At 35.7% G+C, this 23,761-nt stretch overlaps 1 protein-coding gene across 1 annotated transcript; it reads right to left on the bottom strand.

Moving 5' to 3' along the window:
• Positions 1–3,975: 3,975 nt before the first annotated feature.
• On the bottom strand, positions 3,976–15,601 carry UFM1 (ubiquitin fold modifier 1). Its single transcript, XM_012811354.2, has 6 exons — positions 15,507–15,601; positions 15,373–15,429; positions 10,731–10,788; positions 6,867–6,906; positions 5,727–5,759; positions 3,976–4,394 (listed from the first exon to the last, which is right to left on the bottom strand). Coding segments are annotated over exons 1-6 (258 nt in total). The 5' UTR covers positions 15,509–15,601; the 3' UTR covers positions 3,976–4,326.
• Between the last annotated feature and the right edge of the window lie 8,160 nt (positions 15,602–23,761).

The raw sequence follows: 23,761 nt of genomic DNA, 5'->3' as shown, positions 1-23,761 counted from the left end.
GTATGTACCCTTATATTAATCTGAAATGAAAAATGAAAAATAATAATAGTATAAGAAGTATCTCAATTAACGGTCTGAATAGCTTGTTTTAAGTAATGATTTATTCATTTCTAGCACTCACTCAGAATTTCTGCATTAAAAAGGCTTTTGGGCAGTAATCTGATTGGAGAGTTAAGTTATTAGGTGACTAATCTTGCAGCTGCATTTCCAAAAAAATTATAATTAGAAACATGAACTATCTGACAAGGCTGATGAATATAGGGGGACAGTCCCTACTGCCACCAAGCCACCCTATGAAGTATACCAGTATCATTATCTTCATTTGGTTGATTTATAATAACATCTTAAAATTTTATCATATTTATACATTTTAAAAAGTAATGCCATTCATTTCACTACACACATAATTGGTATTCGGAAATGATATTTAAATCTTCCATTTTTTGAAAACTTTAAAATTTTTAATCCAGTACAGATCTAATACCCTGCAGACAATGATATTGTCCCAGTATAACATGCAGAGTTCCAAAGTCAAAACATGGGTTCAAATTTCCAATCTCAACTTTTTTAAGCCTCTTTATTCTATAAAATGGGGGAAATAACTTGGCACTGTAGTAAAGAATTAGACAATGTAAGTGGTAAGTGAAATTATCCAGTAAAATATTCGACAGACAGGTGTCTAGCCAATTTCTTTGGGACGAATTACATTAAGGAAATCATATTTGTGTGTGGTTTTATAAATGACCTCAGAAACACTAATCTCAGCTAACTTAGAATCATTCCACTAAAGTGTATCAATGCTTCCAATTCACAAATATTTCAAGGTCCTTGGGTGAAAAACTTGGTAGAGAGTTTCAATATTTTCATTTGGGCAAAGAGTGGATTAAATAGGACTCAGTTTTCTTCCCACTGATTTTTACTCTGAATAACTGGTTCTAAAAAATATCTAAAACTATTGACTTGAGAAATTTGAAAGGAGGTTTTTAGTACCAGTTGAGTGTGGGAAGTGTTAGCTGGCATCTTCACACCCATCAAGCTACTAGAAAACATAGCAGTGGAAAAGTGCACTGAACAAGATCATGGAACATTTTCCAGTTATTTTGACTCCTTAGCTTAGACCTCATTCTATTCTATAAAGTAAGAGGGTTGAGCTTCTCATTAATTTCAAACCACCTGCACAGCAGAAATCACCAGGACTGCTTTTTACAGAGGTTCTTACATACAATTCCAGAGTCATAATCTGAGGGGTGGTTTCTGAAGATTTGTGTTTTTAATTTCTAGGTGACTAGGATTATCACCCAGGTTTGGCACCTATAAAAAATAACTGGCATTGGAAACTACTACTATGTACCATGTAGTGACAAGAACACTTTGAGAAATGATTACACAATTCTGTCATCATGTGAACATCACAAGCACACTCACACACCTACATGGCATAGCCTACTGCTTACAGGCTACAAATGTGGACCTGTTACTGCATAGAATATTATAGGCAACTATGACACATTAAGTACTTTGTGTATCTGTTTTTAAACATACACAGTAAAAATGTGGAGTGTGTAGTACTGCTGACTGGAATGTCACCATGCTCACTTATCATTTCCGTGACTTACGGCCATTAGTCATCTCTGCCCTTTTCTTTCTTCACTTGTTATACACTGGCTGAACAGATATGCTAATGATTAAGAGTAACAATAATGAAGTAAGAGTACACAAAGTGGTTGATAGTGTAACAAAATGTATTTCCTTAAGATATTAACTATGGACCAATAATGCATTTAAACTACTTAAAATCATTCTGCACAAAGAAATTACAAATCATATTTATTTAATAACAAAATGTCTAGTTGTTTAATAGAATGTTTTCGGGAACTCAATACAATCTAACTTCCAAACAGAAGAACAAAAATATAAAATGAATTACTTTCATGGCACAGAACAGCATAAACTTACTTATGCAATACAGCAGGCAGATTTGTGTGCTACAATCAGAATGCAGGAAAATCGAAACTAAACCAAAAATGCAGGAGTTGGTATTTATAAATTTTGGGTTAATGAAGAGTTAATTTCCTGAAAAACAGGCTTTTGAGTTATTAGATTTTATTTACAAAAAAATTTTTTTCATGCCTGTAACCCCAGCACTCTGGGAGGCTGAAGTGAGAGGATTGTCTGAGCTCTGGAGTTCAAATCCAGCCTGAGCAGGAGTGAAGCTTCATGTCTACTAAAAATAGAAAAATTTAGCTGAGCTTCATGGCAGGTGCCTGTAGTCTCAAGCTACTCAGGAGGCTCACTTGAGCCCAAGAGTTTGAGATTATTGTGAGCTATGAGGATGCAATGCAATGGCACGCTACCCAAGGTGACGAGAGGGAGACTCCGTCTCAAAATAAATAAATAAAAATAAATGAAAACTTTCAGCTGAGTATGGTGGCTCTCTGGGAAAATGAGGTGAAAGACTGAGCTCAAGTGTTTAAGACCAATCTGAGCAAAGTGAGACCCGTCTCTACTCAAAATAGAAAAATTAGTCAGGCGCGGTGGGAGGCACTGGTAGTCTCAGCTACTTGGGAGGACGAGGCAGGAGGATTGCTTGAGCTCAGGGGTTTGGGGTTACTGTGAACTAGGCTGAGGTCAAGGTACTCCTGCCTAGGTGACAGAGCGAGACCCCCCAAATAAAATCCCTCTCAAATAAAAACTTTCTCAAGCATCAGCAAAGCAGTATATTTATTTTTACCTCAGGGAAGAAATTTTTCCTTTGGTAATTCAGATCCTGTTCATTTTTTAACTTTATTGGTAATTTTATAAACAATGGCATCCCGCAAATGCTGATTCAGCTGAATTTTCTTATATTTTTTCCCCCCAGTGAATCCAGGACCTATCACAGGGAAGATAATGAAACATGTTAATATAAAAATTGGTCTGAGAGAATTTATTCATGAATAATTCAGCAAGTATTTACATTTCCAGCTCTAGAAAGAACGAGACAGACACAATCACTGCCTCCAAAGAGCTCATCATTTAAAACACAGTGGTTCAAATGCTGATTTGGAATCACTGTGAGCCTTCACTTCATCTTTCAAGATTTGCACAGAGACTGGTTTCCTCTGAGGGGCAAATAAAATCCTTCCTTATATTATGCAATTCTTTGTATTCTCGTGAGACCTATTTTCAATCTGTATGCTGACAAGGCCAACACTTTGCTTTCTCTAACTGCCTTCTGCTACTTTGACCATATCCAGCATTTTGTTTTCTCTTCAGTTCTCCCCAACATAATCTCTGCAGCTCTGTCCAGCTGGCTTTTTCTACGACACTCTGCTACAGCTTTCTGGTCCCCTTCCTGTTACCCTGTTGCTTTCCTCCTTACCAGAAGTTTGGTCATCTGGGCTTCCCCATCTTGCTTCTCCTGGCTCCTTAGTCACTTAGGAGACTAATCTTAGCCCTTCCTTGAAAGCTGAGTCTTCAGGGTATAAACATCAGCATTTCCAATCAGCTTTGACCTTCAGATCTTCTTTGCAGCAATTCTCTATTCCTGAATGCTGCTTAAAAATACCATCTTTAAACATAAGGGTTCTTAACAATCGCTGCTGTAAAAGTTTGTACTGAAAGAGACTAACAAAGGAATGCAAAGCTCAGGTTCCACTGTATCGTCAATTCCTACCACCACCAATAGTGAATTCTGCAAGAGCACTGTTAAAATTGGGTATAGGACATCAATCTATATACATAAAAGCTAGATAAAAAATTCAATTTTTATTTGATATTAAATTGAAATTTATGACACATAAGGTATTAAACTCAAATCTAAATGATAAAATGGTAAGACAGTTGAGTATTCACTGATGTGTCTACTGCCTCCATTAGAAATTACTATATATAATTAATTAAGAATCAAATTATGAGTCTGCATATCAGATGCTATCAAGCCAAACTACCATCCATGATCCATAATCCTTTTATATTTTAACTGAAACAAACATGTAATATTCAGTTAGTTTTAATTTTCCAAATGTTCTCAGATAGAATTATCAGAAACATCCTCCAGTTATAAAACACAGTTGGAGAACCCATTTACCCCAAAGAACGAACTGCTTGTGCTTTGAGGTAGCAACCAAAGACTGTATGATCTTCTGTGGGGAGCTCCTCCATTCTAAGCACTGCCTCTTCACATGAAGAGTGTGAACAGGAAGGCACAGAAAAGTCACTTCTCATTAGTCCATTGACTCCTGGGGTTTTCATTATATATTCAATGCCTGATTTCAATTTCACAACAAAAAATATCAATATCAGTATTTATTCTGAAAGGAAATTGTATGTTCCAAGTAGCAGATATTAACAACTTCCAACACGATCTCTAGGAATAATTCGTAGTTCTGAACCATGTTTTAGGAAAACATTTCCTACACAAAAACAAAACACAAAGTTAGGTATCTAAAAAACAAGTTATCTTAATATTCCAACAATTATTACATAACTATAAATAAATCAGGTAAAAGTAAAGTAGGCAAAAATCTCAAGCATCATCAGAACCAAATTTCATGCTTTCAAGTCCTGTTTCTAACCTTTTCCTATCTACCAACCCAACAAATGTTTAAAATTTCTAAATAAGAACACCAGTCATAAAAATGCTAACAAGTATACTCAGCAAGCTAACAGTGTAATTATTTAATCATAAAATCTTGCTTTATTACACAATAAAATACCTAAAAACAAAAAATGATAATAAATCTAAATTGCCACAGTGCTAAGAATTTGGATGCCATGACCTATTCTGGGGTGAATTGCTGGCTGAGAGTTTCTTCATTCCCAATGATATGCACAATTCAATTTTTAAAGGTAATATAACAAGCAATATGTTAGAATAAGCAATAATTCAAATTAATGTAAACTAGTGAAAATTCCTAGAATGAGAAAAACAAAATCTTTATCTACTAAGTTTAAAGGCACCTATATAATAAAGTGCTTCACAATGTTCAATGAATAACCTTTTACATTTAATACAGTAATACACTTAAAACTGATTTTAAGTAACAAAAATCTGTAATTTTGGATCTCTCTTAATTTTCTGCATGGCTGAATTCTAAGCTGAGGTCTATAAAAAATAGTATAATTTTGTTATAATACAAAAATTTTTTAGAATAATTTAAAAATAACTATTGCTCAAGAATGAGGACATACTATATTAATGCTATGATCAATTTTAAAACAATTAGTTTATAAGTCCCAGAGAAAACATTTAAATCATACACAGTAATTTTTTAAAAGTTCTAGACTTTTTTTAATTATATAGAAGACTTTTACCCTGCCTGCTTGTTACAGCATCAATGTCTCACTCTGAAGGCTGAAGCTGAGTCTGGACTCAGCTCCTTAAAAAATTAGCACTTACAATAGCTAAGAATAATGCATTTACATGCACTACCTCAAGAAGTCAAAAATCATTATTTCCATGAGAGTACAATCTTACCATCAGACTTTCTGTTATGTGTATTAATTAAATACTTTCAATGCATAAGCCACTATTAGATTTACTGATATTATAGCCAAAACCACTCATAATTGATAGACATAATGAAACAAATTATTACTCAGAACCATAGGTAAAGGCTGAATCTCTAAAAAAAAGCAGCTCATCCTATTATAATCCTAGCAAGTCTAATTAGATTAAATATTCACTGTCAATTGACAGACATAGGCTCACTCACTCCTCCATGAGTTTTCAAATAGATACTCACCAGCAGTCTGTGCAGGATTTATTCCTATTCCATCTAGAAAATAATTTGTAAAATCATGTAAGCTATTTCTAAAAATAAAATAGTTTAGTTTAACACCAAGAAGAAATTTGCCAAAATAGTGCTGCTGTGTGCAGAGGCCAATTTAAATCCCATGTCACATGGGTAACAATCTTTTAGGTAAGTTACCTGCTGAAATCTGCTATTGTAATTCTATTCTGTTACATAGAATGAAAAATGTTTGTCATTTCTCCCAAAAAGCTAAAAGCACCTTAGGTAAGCCATTAATTACCTTCATATTGCTCTAAGGCATCATATCCTAAAGCTGGGAGAGCCCGCCAAGTCATCTAGTTCAAATTCCCCCAAACACTTCAAAGTTTCAAAGCATATTCCTAAGAATTAATTCAATGGGGACTTTGAAGTTTCCAGAAAGTAGGCCAGCGTTCTTCTACACAGAGAAACACTATTTCTGCACGCTGTCACATAAAATGTGACGGCATTAAAAGTATTTTCCAGTGAGAAGTTCTGTCATCCAAGTTACATCACACACATTAAGCTGGGTTCCTCTTACTCCCACCTGTGCAGACTGCTCTCTGGCACCTATCAGTATTACTTTGCATACGTAAAGAGTGTTAAGCCCTCCCTGTAATCTTCACTCTTATTATTTCACTATTTTTTCATAGAACTGGTTCTATTATACTTTGTTATCAGGATTCCAAGCTACTTTTAATTAAGTACCTCACTGAATAAAGTCCCATTAGCAGCCTCTAAGAAACAGTTTTGTCAGGAAAGGGATTATAAGGTCCATTTCTGCTTAATTTTTCATATTCTACAGCATTTACTAATGTAATTTATATTTTAAAAACTTTCTAAATAAAAAGTCATTTTCAGTAAAAATCTGGCAAGAAGTGATAAGAGCACAAGATATTAGAAAGTGCTATACTATATTAAAAATACCAAAAAAAAAAAACCCAAAAAGAAAAAGAGCTAATGATGAATAACCCTGACATAGCATTTACCATTAAGTATACCATTGAGATAGTATTTCAAGCTTTCTGTAATTAAGTGAATTTTAATTTGACTCCTTTTAAACAATTTCCGTATATTTGAGGCAATAAATAACTTTAAAATGAAAATTCTTACCATTGGTAATAATTGCACTTGTTGCAGCAGGAACTTTAAACTAAACAGAAGACAAGTTACAAAAGATGATCAGGAAAGCTGAAATCAATTCTGTACTTCTAAAATGTGATGTATCTTTTAAAATAGGTGGCACCATAGTATAGTGAGCCCTTACACAGCTCAAGACTGGGGGTCCACTTATATGCAGAGTTTCTTCTATCTCTGACACTCTGAGGAAAATCCAAGCCCTCCTCAGCCTACTCTGGGAAGACAATGAGGAGGAAGACACCTCCACTGAATAGTAAGTGTACTTTCCTTATGGTTTTCTTAGTAGTATTTTCTTTTCTTTAGCTTTCTTATTTTAAGAATACAGTACATTATCACATGTTTATGCTGGTCAACAGGCTATCATCAGTGAAGTTTTGGAGGAGTTTAGGCACATGTGGACTTTAGACTATACCAGGGCTGCCACTCCTAACCCCTGTGCTGTTCAATGGTCTGCTATAATCTGCTTTATCAATCTGCTAATCTGAAAAACAACCCATAGTCTAAATAATTCATTTGACTGAATTTAGGACATCACTGATTGGAAAATGTACCTTATTTTATGTATTACAAAAAAGGAAAAACAGTGTCAATCAATCGATGACCCAATCAATGTTTACCCTTTCAGACTTAGCCATGTCATGCTTATATACGATCTCTTCATAAGCCCCCCCCCAAGTAAAACAAATTGATGAGATTATTTCCAAAATTTCATAAAAATGGCACATTCCAAGCAGATGCTCTCCTGCGTTTAAGGAGAAGTGCCTACAGAAGATATTCAGGAGACAACCAAGGCTTGTATTTCTTAAATTCTCCTTAAATGATCTGTTTCAATAAAAGGATTGCAATAGTCCAGTTATGTCACTAGGAAGTAACAACTAAGTTCAGTTAGGTGCACGCAATGTCACCTAGACAATTAAGTGACTTCCATATGGCCAACAGGAAGAGCAAGTCTCCCCTAACTTATTTCACAGACATTGTAAAAAAGATGTGCTTTTTGTGTCAATGAAATGGGGCATGGAACTTATTGGTACCTAAAAGAAGATTCCAACTCTTAAAGCTCTAGAGACCTGCAGTTGCCAAGGTGTGTTTACATCTCCATAGTTTACTAGTGTACCAAACAAATTTGTATTAAGTATATCTGGGCTATGGACTAATTTTACCGATATTACATTGGAGTTTTATGATCAAATAAGTTTAGAAAATACTACATTAAACTAGTGGTCTTCTCAATGCCTTTAATATGGTGCTAATACAGTTTAACTCCAACAGAAAATCATAAATAAAAAGTATACTGTACTTTTTGGCCACTAACTCCAGTTTTTCATGGAGTGTTATCCTATGTGGTTTTAGTTGTCTGGGAAACATTGCTCTAGGCATTTATAATGGTCCCATAAATAACTAAAAGTTTAAATTACTAATTGAAGAATCAAGTTTTAAAATAAGAACAATAAATAAGAACAATCTTGTTACAATATTATGCACCTAATAAACAAATTATTTTTCTCTGAATGTGATACATTCTTAATTATAAGCATTCTTTTTAAAGATTAAGATTTTTTTAAAGAACTTTAAAATACTCTTAAATAAATTTTAAAATATTTCAAAAATATTTTATACAAGTTATAATCTCAATAAAATTCTTCCATTTTTTTTTTCTTCTTTCAAAAGAGACAGGGTTTCTCTGTTGCCCAGGCTGTAGCACAGTACAACCATAGCTCACTGCAGACTCAAACTCCTGGGCTCAAGCTAATTTTTCTATTTTTGTAGACAACACAGTTGGGGGCTCACTATGTTGCCCAAGGCTGGTCTTGAGTTCCTAGATTCAGTAATCCTCCCCCCTCAGGTGCTGGGATTACAGGGGTGAGCCATTGTGCCTGGCCTTCAATAGCACTTTGATCACATACTCAGTTATAGAACTCTCAGATTTTCAAAACTAAAATCCTAAAAATTTCAGTTACCCTTCTGAGTGTTCCTCTTAGATTATGCCCTTTTTTAAGATAAATGATACATTTTCTTAAGTCACATCTACATCATGCAATGTATTTTATGAACTTTAAAAAGACAGAAGTCATTGCTAATACTTTTTCCCATGTGTAGAATGTAAAGGCCACAGGTAAGCTGAAATCTGGGGAGGCAACACTAGTTTGTAAAATACAGTAACTTCTCTTTTATCACTTATTTTCTTCTTCAGATCCCATAATTCTTAAGCTTAGGATATAAGAGGAGGTCTTTCCAAATTGGACAACGCATTATTTAGTTGAATGGATTCCCAGTTACGTCTTGGGAAATTTTACTATAGCTTATCAAAACAATTTTACCAGAGAATTAAACCTAGAATCTTTGTTTCTCAACTTAATGTTTGTTCTTAGCAAAAGATTCCAGTGTCACCTTCTAAAAGCCCCTCTTGCCATTGCCTGAAAATCATAGCCTTTCTAAATGTGTAATACCACGATTTATAATAATTGTAACCTACATTGAAACCTTAATATGTCGTGGTTGTAAGAAATTTGTTAGCTTATTTCCTACTGCATGTCTGTTAGGACTTTCTTATACTTTCACTAGAAAGCCAACATTATAACAATGCCTCTGCCTTACACAGTGGGTAGTAACTACAAAATAGAAAAATCAGTATTAAGTACAGCTTGTACAGATCTACTTCTTAAATCTGCAATTTGTGGACTCTGCTATGCCCCACCAAGACTAGGAATATTTCTTTCAAGTGATCTATAGTGCAAAAAGTAATGACAATGTTGTATTCAGATATGTGTCTAATCTCATTTTACTTGTTCTTTCTGCATGAAGAATAGATCAAAATTAACCTTACAACAGGTACTACTACTTTGCAGTTATGGTCTTTGACAAAAGTTTACAAGGAGCTGTTGAGCACTGACAGTTTGGCTGACTTCCATTAAGTACTTAAGTATAGGGCAGGATGACAGATGACGTGAGTCAAGCTGGTTTCTTGTTTGTTAGTGAAATTATTTTTCTGTGACTATAAACTTTTCTAAAGATTCTAAACCAAAACATTTGGATTTGGGTTACTGTGCACCTGTCTAGTAGTTTTAACTTCACCACAGAGTATCAAGAAATGATTTATTTTTACTCAAAATCACTTAATTAGGAATGACAGGCACTAATTCCCATTCACAGATTCAAGAACTGGAGAAGGAAGACATGGGAGGGTTTGGGGCATGCTATACAGCTAATTAATGACACAACTAAACAAGAACCTATGTCTCTGTCTTCCAAGACACATTTTGGGGCCATTTCTACCAAATTAAGCTACTCTTCCAAGGGTCATGCCCAAAAGGCTGTCTTATAAAAGCTTCTGATAATTTTGAATAAAAAATTTTCATTTCTTAAAAAAAAACCCAGAAAACTGCAGCTTGTTAAAAACTACACACTTATCAAGTCAACAAGTTTTACTATAATCCACATGCTCATAGAGAAAATTTGAAAAATATGACAGATTTTTATAAAATCATAATTTCAGAATCAAAACTAGTAAAATGTGAGTATACAGATACAGTGTAATACAATGTTATTTTTAAAAAAACTACACATCACTGGTACTTTTTCCATTTTGATAAAAATTCTTATAATTTTTAATGGTTGCATTAGAGATACATTCACAATTTGTTTAACTTATTCTTCTTATATTTGAAAGTAAGTGCTCACTTATGACTTTGTGAAAGTATATTAAAGATCACCAATAAACAGATCTGGTAAGGAGCCCATGTGGAAATGGTGTGTCAAAGAGCATGCAAATTTTAAAGATTTTCAAAACATACTGCTAAATTGCACTCTACAAAAATTGTTAAAAGTTTTCATACTTACTTCTTCTGCTGCAAATTTTAAGACTGCTGTAAAGGGTGTACTTTCAGGAACACTAAGTCTGTAAGAAGAATTTTAGAACAAAGTTATTTTTTTTTTTTAAATTGTTGGGGATTCATTGCGGGTACAAAGAACGAGGTTACACTGTCAGCATTGGTTAAGTAAAGTACCTCTTATAATTGTGTCCCGCCCACAAAGGCAAAGTTAAGGTTTTTTACAAAAGCCCCTTAGTTGCGGGACAAAGCTCTTTAGAGTTTCAAAATTTGCTACTTTTACTGTATTTTGTTAACTCTAAAAAAAAAAAGAGTGACAGTCTTAAAACTGAGATGGTTATCAGAGTTCTACTTGAAAAATTAACAACTTCTACAAGGCGTAGGTATATATATTTCCTTTCCAATTAAGTCTAGCATTTAGACTACTTGCTGTCCGTTTCTAGAGATGGATTTTACAAACTTGAATCTTTCCCTAGTTCTCCATCCACTTTACCATCTTCCCTCTAAAGACCTTTCACTCAGTGCAGTAATGTTACTACTGTTTATAGGAAAGGCTGCCTGGGAAGCATCACTGCTGGTCATAAAACTATGTACTATTAATAATGATAATGTCTAAAGTAGTAGACCAAACTGATGAAAAGACATATTTATTATGGCAAAATGCCAATAATGAAATGGATTTTCTACTTTTTACACCATCATTTGAAAAAAGCTTAGTATCTAAAGTGACATTCTAGAGAGGGATGTGTAATTTTGGTAATTGACCTATACAATGGCCGAGTATATTAAAGATCACCAGTAAACAGATATATTTTTAATGACTTCGTTGTAGAGTCAATCTGTATCCATTTTCCAAATTAACAGCAAAAAAAGAAATTTACACTGTACTCTAAGATACTTAAAGACACAGTAAGAGGCTTAAAAATAAGTGAAATAACGAAATAAGATTCCTAAAGTAAAATAAATTAAAATCATAAAAAATAGAAAACTGTTAATTTTTCAAAGCAGGGAAGATAGACGGACAAGCTAACATTTCTCTTTGAAATTTCTCTCTACCCATTACCACCCTATTTTTCTATTAGTGCCTTAACACCAACTACCATTATAAAACGTTCTCATATAAATGCCCTGGTTCCTCCTTAGACTACAGATCTCTGAATACAAGAATCATTATATCAACTACAGTATATTACCAATATACTGACTTTTTGTAAGTGTGTATGGATTTCTTGGATGTCCCCATTCCACTCCAAAATACTGTTAAAAGAACAAAAATGACCATCATTTTTTCCCTTAATTTTTCTTAAGGAAGTATAGAAGAGCAAAAGCAAAATTCTAAAGGATATACATTGTTTAAAAAATAGATAATAAATGGCAACGTGATAGTTTACCAATAGGCAACATACTTTGTAAGTATTTCTGTAGCACATCTGTAGTCTAGAACCTGAGTTTCATTTCCTTAAAACTCTGCCTCAATAGGAAAAAGTCAAACACTCTGAGGTTCAATTCATTTTTGACTTGGAGCGTGGAAATGTCTTTTCAATGTAATGAGATGTCATATTGATGTTCATTAAAATAAGTTTCTACCTGTATATTAAGTTAGTAAGACTGTCCACAGACAAGCCAATAAAACACAGAATAAAAACATCTTTTAATAAATATTCTAGTTGGCAGAAAATTAAAGAGAAAATGAGTATCATGATAACTCCATAAACCTCATCCATATTTGAAGCCACTGTATTTGCCAGTCACTATCATTTTATGAAATTGGTGCATTAATTGTACTAATGTTTGAAAAAATGGAAACTATCATTTACATTAAAGTGAATCTGCAAAATGAATTACTGGCATCATTTGTTCTTTTAATAAACATCTCATTTAAATAAAATGATGACACAAATAGACAAATGTTATTAAGAAGACTAAGAAAAATTCCAAAGGAAACTCAAAAAGGGCATAACTGGATGATTACAAAAATCTTCACAGAGGGGACATTTTGTTTAAAATAGACTGTCAAAAAGTAGTGCTCACAAGATTACATTTAAGAATGTGTGTAAAGGCAGCAAAGATTAGAAGGGCTAACTTTTCAATGTAGGAGGGGGACTGATTAGTGATGGTGGTAGTAAGGAAGGGAGAAGAGAAGGTGGGAAATAAGATGGAAAAGGTCTGAAAGAGACTTAAAGAGCCAACAGTGTTTTAGTTCATCTTGTGTATAAAAGATGGTCTAATTTTAACATTTCTATAGCCTAGTGTCAATACTGATAGTGAAATCTACCAACAAACAACAAATAAAGACTCCATTATTGCCCAGAATAAATTCAGAACTAAATGAAACATTCCTTGTAGAAATCAACATTAGTAATGCTTAACTAAAGGCAAGTGTCACTATCCAAGTATATACTGTCCTGTTTCATAAGGGAAAAGTCACATAAAAAGGTTAAAATACAGCAGGACGCAGTGGCTCACACCTGTAGTCCGAGTGCTCTGGGAGGCTGAAACAGGTGGATTGCTTGAGCTTAGGAGTCTGAGACCAGCCTGAGCAAGAGCAAGACCCCATCTCTAAAAATAGCTGGGCCTTATGGTGGGTGCCTATAGTCCAGTTACTTGGGAGGCTGAGGCAAGAGAGTCACTTAAGCCTAAGAGTTTGAGCTGTTGCAAGCTATGATGCCACAGCACTTTCCAAAGGCAACAAAGTTAGACTCCATCTCCAAAAAAGAAAAATATAGGTCACAAATATGTTTTTCCAGTTGCTTTTATGAACTCTCAGGTATTAATTACCACTTACTGCGAATGAGAAAACATAGCATAAGGACTCTTACACACAATATACATATATTTTCCAAAAGAACAGTTACACTTACTAAATTCACTAAGTTACCACATATGAATTGAACTGGCACAATGTTCCAGGCACTTGTAAGTACTGGCATATCCTTATACTAGCTATATTAACCATGCGTAAAATCCTATTGTGTTTGCTACACTGATATTATATCCTCTTTTTTCTTCACTTTCTAGCATATATTTACACACTGATGAGAACAGTACCAAAACACCAATAATGAAGAGAAAGGAGCTGGACTCCATGTACATTAATCTTGAAAAATTAAAATATATGGATGGATCTAGAGCCCAGTGAAACAACTTGCTTTACATAGGAATAAAGCTGTATTTTCCATTGTCAGGGTTAAGACACTGAAATTAAGGGTTTATAGTTATAGTGGTATGTTTATACATGCAGAGACAGAAAGATGGGAGAGGCTCCCTCTGACAGCTTGAGAGCAAGGGGGAAAGAAGCTGTGGAAAGTCTGTAGAGAATTAAAAAAAAAAAATCCTTTCTGAGAATGAGGAAAATGAGCAAACCTGAATGTATGGAGAGCTACGTACTACTGAATGCAGTCATAAATTTTATGTAAAACTATCACCCTAATTGTGAATTTTCTCCAGAGAGATGAAGCTATGTTACACAGCATAGAAATGGCTGGGTTTAAGAGTATTTCATGAAGCAAAATATGCTCGGGAGGATTGGGGACCAGGTTTTGCAAAAGAATGATTTAAAGACAGGCCCATGGACTCTAAGCTCTATATGGAGGGGGATAAGGCACAGGGAAGGGCAGCTATAGATTAAAAAGAAGTGTGGTCAACGCACTGAAGAAACATGGCAGAAGAGATATTACAGCAAATCAGCTATAAGAGAATGTAGTTATCTATAAGAGTGCTTAAAAATGAAATTTTAGAGATAGAACAATTATTGGAGATCTTAGGTTGTAGGCTGTGACCATGAAGACTTGAGACAAAATGTATAACATGGTATTTTGGAGAAGAAAGGTTCAAAAGAATAAAAGGTTGGGCAGTCACTCGGGTCATGGATGCAGCAAGTGACTGAAATTGATGGCAACTGTTATTAGTTGATTCAGGGGCACTAAACATATCAATCATGCACAAATTCCTACTAAAGTTCCTTGCTACATTTTACGTACCTGCAGCTGTAATAACATCAAGAGTGTTAACTTAAACTCGCAGGAAGGTCCAGATTAAGCGTATGGTCAGACTGTTTTAATCCACAAGGACAGCCCCCCCCCATGCATAAACGGTCCTATTTCCGTTTAGGAACACTCTTAGTTAAATTCCAACATAGAAAGTGTAAGATCTGAGACTGGTTATTTTGTGATGTTCAATTGTTGAGTCACGCACCTCGCAATGAAAACCAGAAGCCTGACATTAACACGCATTCAAGTAAATTCTGAGGCTCCGACAAGCAGGACCTTTCCCTCAACCTCCTGTTAACAGCTGGTCAGGGCGGGGAAAGGCCCTTCTCATCTCCCGCAGAGAGAGACTGCTAAAGAATCCCAGCAAACTGCCGGAGCCCTGTCCACACGTCCTCCCGCTCCACCACCCAACAATGAATTCCCAGGGGAAGCCACTAATTAGCAGGAACACATCCAGACCCCAGCGCCAGGGCCGGGGCCGGGGCCGAGCCTCCACTCGAGCAAGTGCGGGCCGGCGCCTCTCAGGCTCCGGCGAGAGGCTGCTGGGTGGGCGCGGAGGGGACGAAGGCCGACGGGGCGGCAGTTGTTCGCAAGGCTCGGATGACCCCAGCCCAGCCCCGTCCTGCCGGGCACCAAGAGGCCCGTCTCAGCCCACCGACTCACACTTTGTACGGCAGCCGTGGGTCCGACGTCAGCGTGATCTTAAAGGAAACCTTCGACCTGGGGAAGAGAGAGGGAGAGAGTTAAGGTCGAGCAGTGGGACGTGGGATGAGGGCGGTCGGTAAGCAAACGCGTACATGATGAGGCCGGTCGCACAGAAATCCCCCGCCAACTTCGCCGGGAGCCCCACTTCCTCCTAGGACCACTCCGCCCCAGCGAATCCACGTTTCCCTCGGCAGGCCGGGGACCTCTGCAGTTGCTGTCGTCCAAAACACTGCCTGAATCACCCCAAATGTTTACACTACAGGGAGCCTCCAAGTTACAAGGACCTGCTAATTTGGCATTTATGCATCTGAGGTAAAAGTATGAGTCGTGTAGAAAGAATATATTTCTAACTTTATTTTTCGCTGTCATATTTTTAATCAGGCAGCACAAGCGAAGGCATAGAGAGTAGGACCCTCGGTCCCAGCTGACAGGTTGGGGCGGAAGTAAGGGCGTGGGGTTGGCGGCTGAGGAGCAAGAAGGCTGGGGGCGGGGCTGGGAGGCGGGACTAGGGCGGGGTGGGAGGCGGTGCTAGGGCGGGGCTGAGGCTGACGCTTTCGGAAGTTGCTAAGGCAACTGCCTCGCAGGAAAGCTTGATGTTCAAGAAGCTGGAATCTTAACATGCTTTATCCTTAGTTTTCTTCTGCCTTTACAGCAACCCAATCCTGTCACATCTTTTACATTCCTCATATTTTTTTCTTCACACATTACTTTCCAATACTGATTGCTAATTATTTAATTTCAACAGATAAGAGAGGTCTCAAGAGTGAATTCTGTAGGTCAAGACTCCTGCTGGGGTGGTTGAGAAAAAACAAGATTCCTGCACTTGGCAATAGTTGGGAAGACCGAGAGGTTTCATAAGTTTGTTATATGGTCCAACAGGATTAAGACAGTGCACCAGTTTGCCAATCATCGGCCACATTTGTTCAGTTTAACAGCAAACTTTGAATGCAGTCTAGAAGCCAGGCACTAAGCTAAATGCTTGGGATCCAAGATGAGTAAGACAGGTAGGTGCCAATCCTTTAGGATTTAACCGTCAGAAGTTCTCACATAGCCATGGAAGAAAACTGACCTTTAAGTTAGGTTTAATAAATAAACATCTGTGTTTGAAAAATAAACTTCCCTCTCACAATGACTGTAATGTCTTTTAAAAGAAATATTACATTATAGACAAAATAGAAGCAGGTAGGCTTTAAGATAATGAGAAATCTAATTTCTAGAATATGTTAGATTTTAAAGGGTATCTATCTAAGAGAGGAATGGGGAAGGAACTGTACTGGGGATAATGAACACTAATTTCATCTTTGTTGTACTTTTGTACCAGACTACCTTATGGTGAGTGCTCCCAGTGGAGGGAGTTCTTATTGTGGCTGAAGGAAAGTAGACTTCAGTGTTCTCGTGACAGTTATCTTCACTTGAAAAGCTGTGGGTCTTTCCAAAGAAGGAAAATATTGATTGATATGTTTGGGTATCAACAGTTAAAGCTCTAGCTGCTAAAACTATGGAATTAGAGAAGATGACTTAAATTTTTAAGAATAGCTATAAGGATAAAACTACCTATTGTGTTTAATTGGTGTCAACTAGCCAAATAATAATGAAAGAGATTAGTGTTCATACTTACAGTCTCTATTTCTAAAAATGCACATTATATATTTCAAACAAGATTTGCATCTTGCTATGTATACTTTGATTTCTTCTTATGTATAAAAATGTGGAAAAATCCTAAAGGGAAAGATATATTTCCATTAGAAAGTTTTTATTGTATGTACAAAAAATAGTGAAGAAAGGATTCAATCCTAGGCAGTGTGAGTTATACTTCAAAAATGTATTTGTATAATACATCATATCAGAATAGTAAGGAAAAATGCTGTAGTCTCAAAAGATACTAACAAGTATATAATTTCTAAATATTTAAAATTCTTTCCCTCCTCAGTTTCACAACTCTGCCTTCTCTATATATGTTTGTCTCCTCGGAGAGCCCTCTGAGTTTTATTTTCCTGGGTCAAGAAAAGAAATTATAAATATGTCCAATTATCCTCAATATTTTTATTTTTTTAAACTTTGCTAAAGCATTTACAATTGGAAAATTTTATAATAAAAGAAAGACCTTCACATTTACGGAAAAGTTAAAATGTTGAAGTACATTTAATGACTGTAATCAGAAGCAAAGTCTGGAGCAAATTTTAGGAGATAATTGGCAAATGTAACGTTTTAAGACAACAAACAGCATAGATGGCTTAATATGCTTTGGAAGAGATCCAATTAGTGTCATGTAGAGGCAGAAATGACTGTGGAAGTGCACAGTGCGACCATAGGAGAACTCATTAAATGTCAATGAAACATACCAATATTTTATTTGCAAATACATATAAATTTCCTATTATTAGAAATCAGAAGGAAATTAAATTTACATAAGGATTAAAAGAATTTGCTTACATAGTTCTGAAAGTTCTTACCAGATATTTCTGTAGCCAACTTTAAAAAAAAGAAAAAGTGTTGATAAAACTACCTGATAGCTAATAAGGCTATGTAATCTTAAGAGGTTTACACTGGAATAAGGCATTCTATTCCAAATACTTTATAATACAGTAGAAAAATTATAGCCTGATCAATTAACAATAGATGGATATCTTGTAGAAGTTTAATTTGACATTTTTTCTGTTACCTTTGTTCTCTCACAATCCACTAAAAGGCATTGATATAATTGGAGCAACGGTAATAATAATGACTTGAAACTCATCAAGATTTATTTTGTGCTAGGTGTTATTTTAAATACTTTATTAAAGTGAAATCACAAGCTATAAACCTTAAACTTTTATTGGTTTTAAGTTATAATTCAGTAACAAGAAGCCCATCAGAGAGGGTAGTTGATCTGGTAGACAGACATACTTAGGAATATAGAAATAATGTGTTTGTTTTTTCAAGGTAAAGACTAGGGAACGTTTACATTCCTGTGAGCCAAAAAGAACGATGAAATACAAGGGAGACTGGAGCATAGCTAGGTGGCCAAAGCCCTGGCAGAGCAACTCTAAGTGTGCTGCACTTGATTATTATGGCTACATACACTTCCCAAATATTTTCTGTAATTTAATGCGGAAAAAAATGACTTTGTAAAGGAAGATCATTGTGTGACTCTGTATTGTGTAAAGTGAGGCTTAATCATAAAACTTGAAATATTTTAATCACAGAACTTATAAAATTCCTTTGTTACAAAAAGGCATTTTAAATTATAAAAAGCAATATTTAACAGTCTTGTATAATTGCAGTTTCTTTGTACATATTATGTGAATTATGAATTCTTTGTTTATTGGAAACATTTCTTGTTAGAGAAATTAATGTAGCCTTTGACAGATGTATTTCAAACACAAAAGTTTGGTTTTTTTTCCAGATACATACTCATTTTTAGCTTTAAATAAGTTATAAGATAAATATTAATATTCCATTTTCAAGACAGGAAAGCAGCACACACAAATAAAATAACTTATGCTAAGCTTAAGAAGGTGATTGAAATGAGATTGAACTTGGATGTTTGATATTAAAACCTAAATATTAACCACTAAAAGAGGCTAAGGGCCTAAATAATATATTTAACTAGTGATAAGCAATTCTGTGAAGTAGGAAATATTGTTATCCCTATTTCACAGAAAGCTAAGAAAGCTAAGACACAGAAAGTCTAAGTAACCTTTTTAAGATTCCACAACTGGTAAAGTGACAGAGCTGAGATTAGAATCATCCCAGTAACATGGATCCGGAGCCTACAGTCTTCAGCATGATGGGCTATAAATCTACAAGTCACTTGCTCATCAGTTTTACTTTTATGGCAAAAATACTCTGTTTTTTCCACATCAGCTTCAAAGTTGGAATTTCTTATGCTATACCAGATATGAAATTTTTTTTTCTGTACAATTATAGAAATCTTTGCATGTTACATTGAAAGTGAATTCAAAGTTAATCTATAAAGCCAGTAGAGATAGTATCGTCTCTGAAAGGTGGCTTGGAGATTTTTCAGGGCCTTTTTGGTTGCTAGAACAATCAGACTTTAAAAGATAACACATAGGGCGGCGCCTGTGGCTCAGAGGTTAGGCCTCTGGCCCCATATACTGGAGGTAGCGGGTTCAAACCCAGTCCCAGCCAAAAACTGCAAAAAAAAAAAAAAAAAAAAAAAAAAAAGGAAAGGAAAAGAAAAAAGATAATACATAAAACTTAGATGACAACTCTGAACAACCAGAACTCACTAACATTGCTGGATGCAGAATAAATCGGTTCGACCACTTTAGTGTTGCTTGCACTTTGGATAGCACTATCGTCCAGTAACCCCAAACTGGAAATTACCCAAATTTTCATCAACAGTAGAATAAATAGATAAATAAATGGTAATATGTTCACACAATGGAATATTATATAGCAATAAGAATAAACAGACAAATGCTATATCCAATAGTAGAGATGAATATTATTATTATGAATATTATTAATTATTAAATTGTTACTATTATTTTGATAAATGGTAATATATTCCTACAATGGAATATTATATAGCAATAAGAATAAGCAGACTAGGGTGGCACCTCTGGCTCAAAGGGGTAGGGACCAGCTGGAGGTGGTGGATACAAACTCAGCCCTGGCCAAAAACTGCAAAAAAATAAAATAAAATAATAAACAGACTAATGCTATATCCAACAGTAGAAATAAATATTGTTATTATTAATTAATTATTAATTATTACTATTATTTTGATAGTCTCAAGCTATTGTCCTCAGTAGAGGGCTGTGGCATCACAGCTCACACCAACCTCAAACTCTTGGGCTTAAGTGATTCTCTTGCCTCAGATTCCCAAGTAGCTGGGACTACAGAGATGAATATTATTAATACAATGTTAGACAAAAAAAGCTAAACACAGGAAAGTACATACTGAATGAGTCAATTTATAAAAGGTTCAAAATAAGCCAAATTAACCTCTGATGTTGGATGTCAAAATAGAGCTTACTTTTGTAGGGACTTGGTGACTAGGATGGGGTACAAGGAGAGCTTCCCGATGCTGGTAACATAAGGTTTCTTGGCCTGGGTGCTGATTATACTTGTGTGTTCATCTAGCTGTATCCTTAGGATTTGCGGACTTTTCTTTATATGCATTATTTTCCAATGGAAAGTTTATCTTTAAACCCTCCACCAACTAACAGAAAAAAGAAAAACTATAATAGCAAAATTAATGGGAGTGATACTGGAATTTTGGTGGGTGTGGTCGCAGGGGGAGACCAGCAATGCAGGGAAGGGTAAAAATAGTGTATTTTCCAGGTATGCAGGTGCAAGTACTACCACAGATTCTTGAAAAATCATGTCATTCACAGCATTTGAATTTCCAATTCAACATCGCTGTGTCAGGATGGTATGGTGGCTGTCATATCCATGATGACCTTAAATAATGGTGCCAACATTAGACTGCTTCACTTCACCACATCTTACCCTACTGCGTAGACATGACATGAAACATCTATTGAAGTATCACATGATTATAATTTAGTTTTTCTCTGATATATCACATGATTATAATTTAGTTTTTTGTTCTTTTAAGATGTAATCTTAAAAAATCGTATGGGTAGGTAGTCTATATTGTTCAAGAATTGATATTTTGGATAAAAAATAAAGCACTAAAATATGTCTAATAAAAGGAGGATGTTGAGAACCACTGATTTATGTAATCCAATACAATATATTTGTGGTGGATGCCAGCTTCTCATGGCACAAACCCAGGTACACTAAAAATACGATGTAATTTTTCCTTGTCTGTTGTGTATGTATCTTTGCATCTCTGTTTCTCTTTCTTTCCTTTTTCCTTTTTGTCTCAAACTAATTTCTACCTAGGGGCACAAAGTGAACCTGAGTCTTCTGTATCAGATCAGTTTCCATAGTCAAATTGGGGTTTCTCCATCGGCTGATAGTTTCTTCTCATGATTATTTCTGGGGTGGAATGTAGCATGCAGGCCTCAGGGGGCCGTGGTTTCTGCTCCTTTGCTATCTTCTGTCCATATGCTAATTGATATTTTTACCTGGTCACATCATCTGTGATACCTGTCATCTGTACACTGGGGTTTCCTCTGGGTACTGTGCATACTGTAGGACACTTATATGTAGTATAATGACATCGACGCCCCATCACGTTATCATACAAAGTAGTTTCACTGCACTAAAACTCCTTGGTGCTCTGCCTGTTCATCCTTCTCACGACCAGCCCCTGGAAACCATTGATCTTTTTTTTGTCTCTGTACTTTTGCCTTTTCCAGAATGTCATATGTATGTGCAGCATGTGGTCTTTCCACATTGGCTTCTTTCATAGGAATATGAATTAAGGTTCCTCTACTTGCCAATGGCTTGGTAGCTTATTTATTTTTAGTGCTGTTAATGGCCAGTTGTCTGGACGTACCACAGTTTATTTATCCAGTCACCTACTAAAGGACATCTTGGCTGCTTCTAGGTTTTAGCAGCTATGAATAAAGCTGTTATAAATAGCTATGTACAGGTTTTTGTGAGGACGTAAGTTTTCAACTTTTTGGCATAAGTACCAAGGAGTGAAAATTCTGGATCATATGATCAGAGTACATTAAGTATTTTAAAGAAACTGTCAGTGTCTTCCAAAGTGTCTGTACCATTGTGTGTTCTCACTGACAGTTCCTGTTGCCCCAGGTCCTCACACGGGTTTGGTGTTGTCAGTGCTTTGGCCATTCTAATACATGTGGCATTTCATTGTCATTTACTCAGAGTATTTTAACACTCTGGAGCACGGCTGGTGAGGATTGGGGAGACAGCACAGGGAAAATGTGGATGGCTCAGAAATTCAAACATACATTTTATGTTTTTTACAATTCATAGGCCTTTAAGTCCCTTATTTTGCTCTGTGTTGCCTGCTGTATCTTCCTTTCTCTGAGGCACTGGAGTACAAGTGTGTTTAAGCAGAATAGAAAGTAATGAAGTAAAGAGAATAAAACTGTGTAATGCCTGGAAATGTTTTCCTATTACCTTTACAATGAGGAATTTAAGGCCCAGAAAGTGGGGCAACACAGACCTTCCTGGTCTCCTGTCTCCTCACTCTGTTCTCATTCCAACACACAGCGATTTATGCTTCTTTCATTTTGTTTTGTTTTTGATTTATGTAAGGGTACATGTAATTAGGTTGCATTGTTTGCATTTGTTAGGAAAAGTGCTAGTTGTAGCTGAGCCCTCCATCAGGACCATGTGCCCCCACATTGTATCTATTAGGCGGTAGCTTGCTGAGCCCTTGCTCCATACTTGCCCCTCCCCCCTTCTTGAATTGCCACACGTGTATTAATGATAGGAGTCATTTTCAGGTGCCCTGCAGTGGGTGGGAGGCAGGTTTGGTTTGCTGGGGATGAGAATGACATTTGTGTGGGAGTTCTCATTTCTATCTAAAGTTCTTACATTAGTGTTTTAATTTATTGATTTATTTTCACACTGACCTATGGGAGAGTTATTTCATAAGTAATACAGTTCTGTAACAGAAATTAAATTGTAAAAATGTAAATGGAATGCAACCCACACAGCAAATCTGCAAAAGCTCTCTTTTAAAGTTATATTTTTAATAATGTCAAATAATGAGGAGAGATAATTAAAATTATAATGACATAAAAAAACAAAAATGGCAGTTAAAGAGATTAAAAAGCAAAAAAAAAAAGTAAAGCATCACAAGAATGGAGAAGCAAGAATCCTATGTACTCAATCCTAATATGAGGACAATTCATGACCTAGTACATGGTGGGGGGTGGGGTGGGGAAGGGGAGAGCAGAGAGAGGAAAGAGGAGCAGGTTGGGGATCACAGTGTGTGGTGCACCTTTTGGGGGCAGGACACAATTATAAGAGGGTCTTTATCTAACAAATGTAATCAGGGTAACCTGGTTCTTTGTACCCTCAATGAATTCCCAACAATAAAAAATAAATAAAAATAAATTACAGATTAGGAACACTTTCCCACTGCAGTAATGTTTTTACATTCCACTAACTGCAGTCATTAGTTCTCTTAATACAGAGGATTATACATGCCAGTACTTGCATTGTTCTTGTTTAAAGGGTTATTTATTCAAAGGACAGGACTACTCACTCAATTTACTGCAGAGGTTTGAAAACGCTAATTAAAGGTTATTATCAAATATGATAAAGAAGCAATGCAAATAAAAATATGTGAATATTTTCACCTGTTTCTCCACCATTACTTTGTGTGACAGTTGGCCTTTTGAATCCAAGACCTAGAATTAGAAATCTCATTACTGGCTGAGTGAGGTGGCTCATGGTTGTAATCCTAGCACTCTGGGAGGCCGAGGTGAGTAGATCTCCTGAGTTT

This window comes from Otolemur garnettii, unplaced genomic scaffold, assembly GCF_000181295.1.
Source record: "Otolemur garnettii isolate 467f Iridium unplaced genomic scaffold, OtoGar3 scaffold00154, whole genome shotgun sequence".
Classification (NCBI taxonomy): domain Eukaryota; kingdom Metazoa; phylum Chordata; class Mammalia; order Primates; family Galagidae; genus Otolemur; species Otolemur garnettii.
The sequence above is the reverse complement of the archived record's forward strand: the minus strand, read 5'-3'. Positions and strand labels throughout refer to the sequence as shown.

What these genes read in the sequence shown, in the direction of transcription:
- UFM1 (XM_012811354.2), bottom strand. An exon ending in CCACGGCTGCCGTACAAAGT is followed by an intron (nt 10,789 to 15,372) that starts GTGAGTCGGTGG and finishes TTCTTCTTACAG; the next exon opens with ACTTAGTGTTCCTGAAAGTA. An exon ending in AAATCCTGCACAGACTGCTG is followed by an intron (nt 4,395 to 5,726) that starts GTGAGTATCTAT and finishes GTTTTTGTGTAG; the next exon opens with GAAATGTTTTCCTAAAACAT.